The sequence below is a fragment of the Jaculus jaculus genome, chromosome 9 (assembly GCF_020740685.1).
Source record: "Jaculus jaculus isolate mJacJac1 chromosome 9, mJacJac1.mat.Y.cur, whole genome shotgun sequence".
Classification (NCBI taxonomy): Eukaryota; Metazoa; Chordata; class Mammalia; order Rodentia; family Dipodidae; genus Jaculus; species Jaculus jaculus.
In genome coordinates this window covers 55,833,509-55,835,069 of record NC_059110.1, presented here as the reverse complement: position 1 = coordinate 55,835,069, position 1,561 = coordinate 55,833,509, and the positions used below count along the sequence as shown (strand labels likewise).

General features: G+C 53.8%; 1 protein-coding gene across 2 annotated transcripts; it reads left to right on the top strand.

Moving 5' to 3' along the window:
* The first annotated feature begins 217 nt into the window (after positions 1–217).
* On the top strand, positions 218–1,312 carry LOC101594401 (CDK2-associated and cullin domain-containing protein 1-like). Of its 2 annotated transcripts, XM_045159436.1 has the most exons (2): positions 218–991; positions 1,128–1,312. In XM_045159436.1, the coding sequence occupies exons 1-2, from the start codon at positions 218–220 to the stop codon at positions 1,218–1,220; spliced, it is 867 nt and encodes a 288-aa protein (XP_045015371.1). In that variant the 3' UTR covers positions 1,221–1,312. The 2 variants fall into 2 exon arrangements, with proteins under 2 accessions (XP_045015371.1, XP_045015370.1); XM_045159435.1 differs by having other exon boundaries at positions 218–1,312.
* Positions 1,313–1,561: the final 249 nt, after the last annotated feature.

Here is a 1,561-nt window from a genome sequence, read left to right as displayed (position 1 = left end):
TCTCCAAGAGCGGTTCCAACGGCTAGCATGAGACCCTGCGCCCCTGGCCCGTCTGCTGCGCCAGTTCCGGTTCCGGTTCCGGTTCCGGTCAGTCCCGGCACCGACTCCAGGCGATGTGAAGTGGGGCAGGCCGCTGTGTCCTCCTCCCGCCAGGCCCCGGGGGCTGAGGATGGTGGCAGGTGCCTGTGAGGCGAGCGAGTGCCTGCGGCCCGACAGGATGGAGGAGAGCATGGAAGAGGAGGAGGTGCTCGCCTACGAGGCCATGATGGACAACCAGAACCACAACAACTGGGAGGCCGTCATGGACGGCTTCCGGCAGCCGCTGCCCCCTCCGTCGATTGCAGACCTTGGCCACGAGCCTCCGGGGGCTCAGCTGCTGGCCGTGCCCGCGGTGTCCATGGACAGGAAAGGCCCCAAGGAGGGGCTCCCGATGGGCCCACGGCCTCCGCCCGAGGCCACCGGGGTGATCATGATGGTGAAGGGCTGCGACGCCGTGGCCAAGGCGGCCCCCGCCCCCCGCTCCACCATCAACATCAACAACTCCACCTCCAAGTTCCTAATGAGTGTTATAACTATTGACGATTATAAGAGCACATATTGGCCAAAATTGGACGGTGCTACTGATCAACTTTTAACCCAGAGTCCTGGTGACTATATCCCCATATCCTATGAACAGATTTACAGTTGCGTGTACAAGTGTGTGTGCCAGCAGCACTCGGAGCAGATGTACAGTGATCTGATCAAAAAGATAACTAATCACTTAGAAAGAGTGTCAAAGGAGCTACAGGCCAGCCCTGCAGATCTGTATATTGAAAGATTTAATATAGCTCTGGGGCAGTATATGGGAGCATTGCAGAGGATCGTGCCTCTTTTCATATATATGAATACATTTTACATTGAAACCAAGCTTAACAGAGACTTAAAAGATGACCTTATAAAGCTGTTTACGGAACACGTTGTAGATAAGCACATTTATAGTCTGATGCAATGGGTTCAGATGGCTCCAACCTTGTTTTCTAAATTTATTCCAAACATCCTTCCTCCAGCGATGGAATCAGAACTTTCTGAGTATGCTGCTCAAGACCAGAAGCTTCAAAGAGAGCTCATAAAGAATGGATTCACCAGAGGCGACCAGTCCCGGAAGAGAGCTGGGGATGAGTTGGCTTATAACAGCTCATCCGCATGTGCAAGTTCCAGGGGGTACAGATAGTGACTGCTGAATGTACTTTCCTCCCCAAGAGAGGACACACTGGAGCTGCAGAAACTGTTCAGGCGCAGTGGGCCTGCACCACTCAGGAGCTATCACAGGCTGTTCTTTGAGAAGATGCCAGACTTCTTACTTTGGATTGTAATTTTAAAAAAACAGGGCTGGAGAGATGGCTTAGCGGTTTAGCGCTTGTCTGTGAAGCCTAAGGACCCAGGTTCGAGGCTCGGTTCCCCAGGTCCCACGTTAGCCAGATGCACAAGGGGGCGCACGCGTCTGGAGTTCGTTTGCAGAGGCTGGAAGCCCTGGCGCACCCATTCTCTCTCTCTCCCTCTTTCTTTCTCTCTGTGTCTGTCA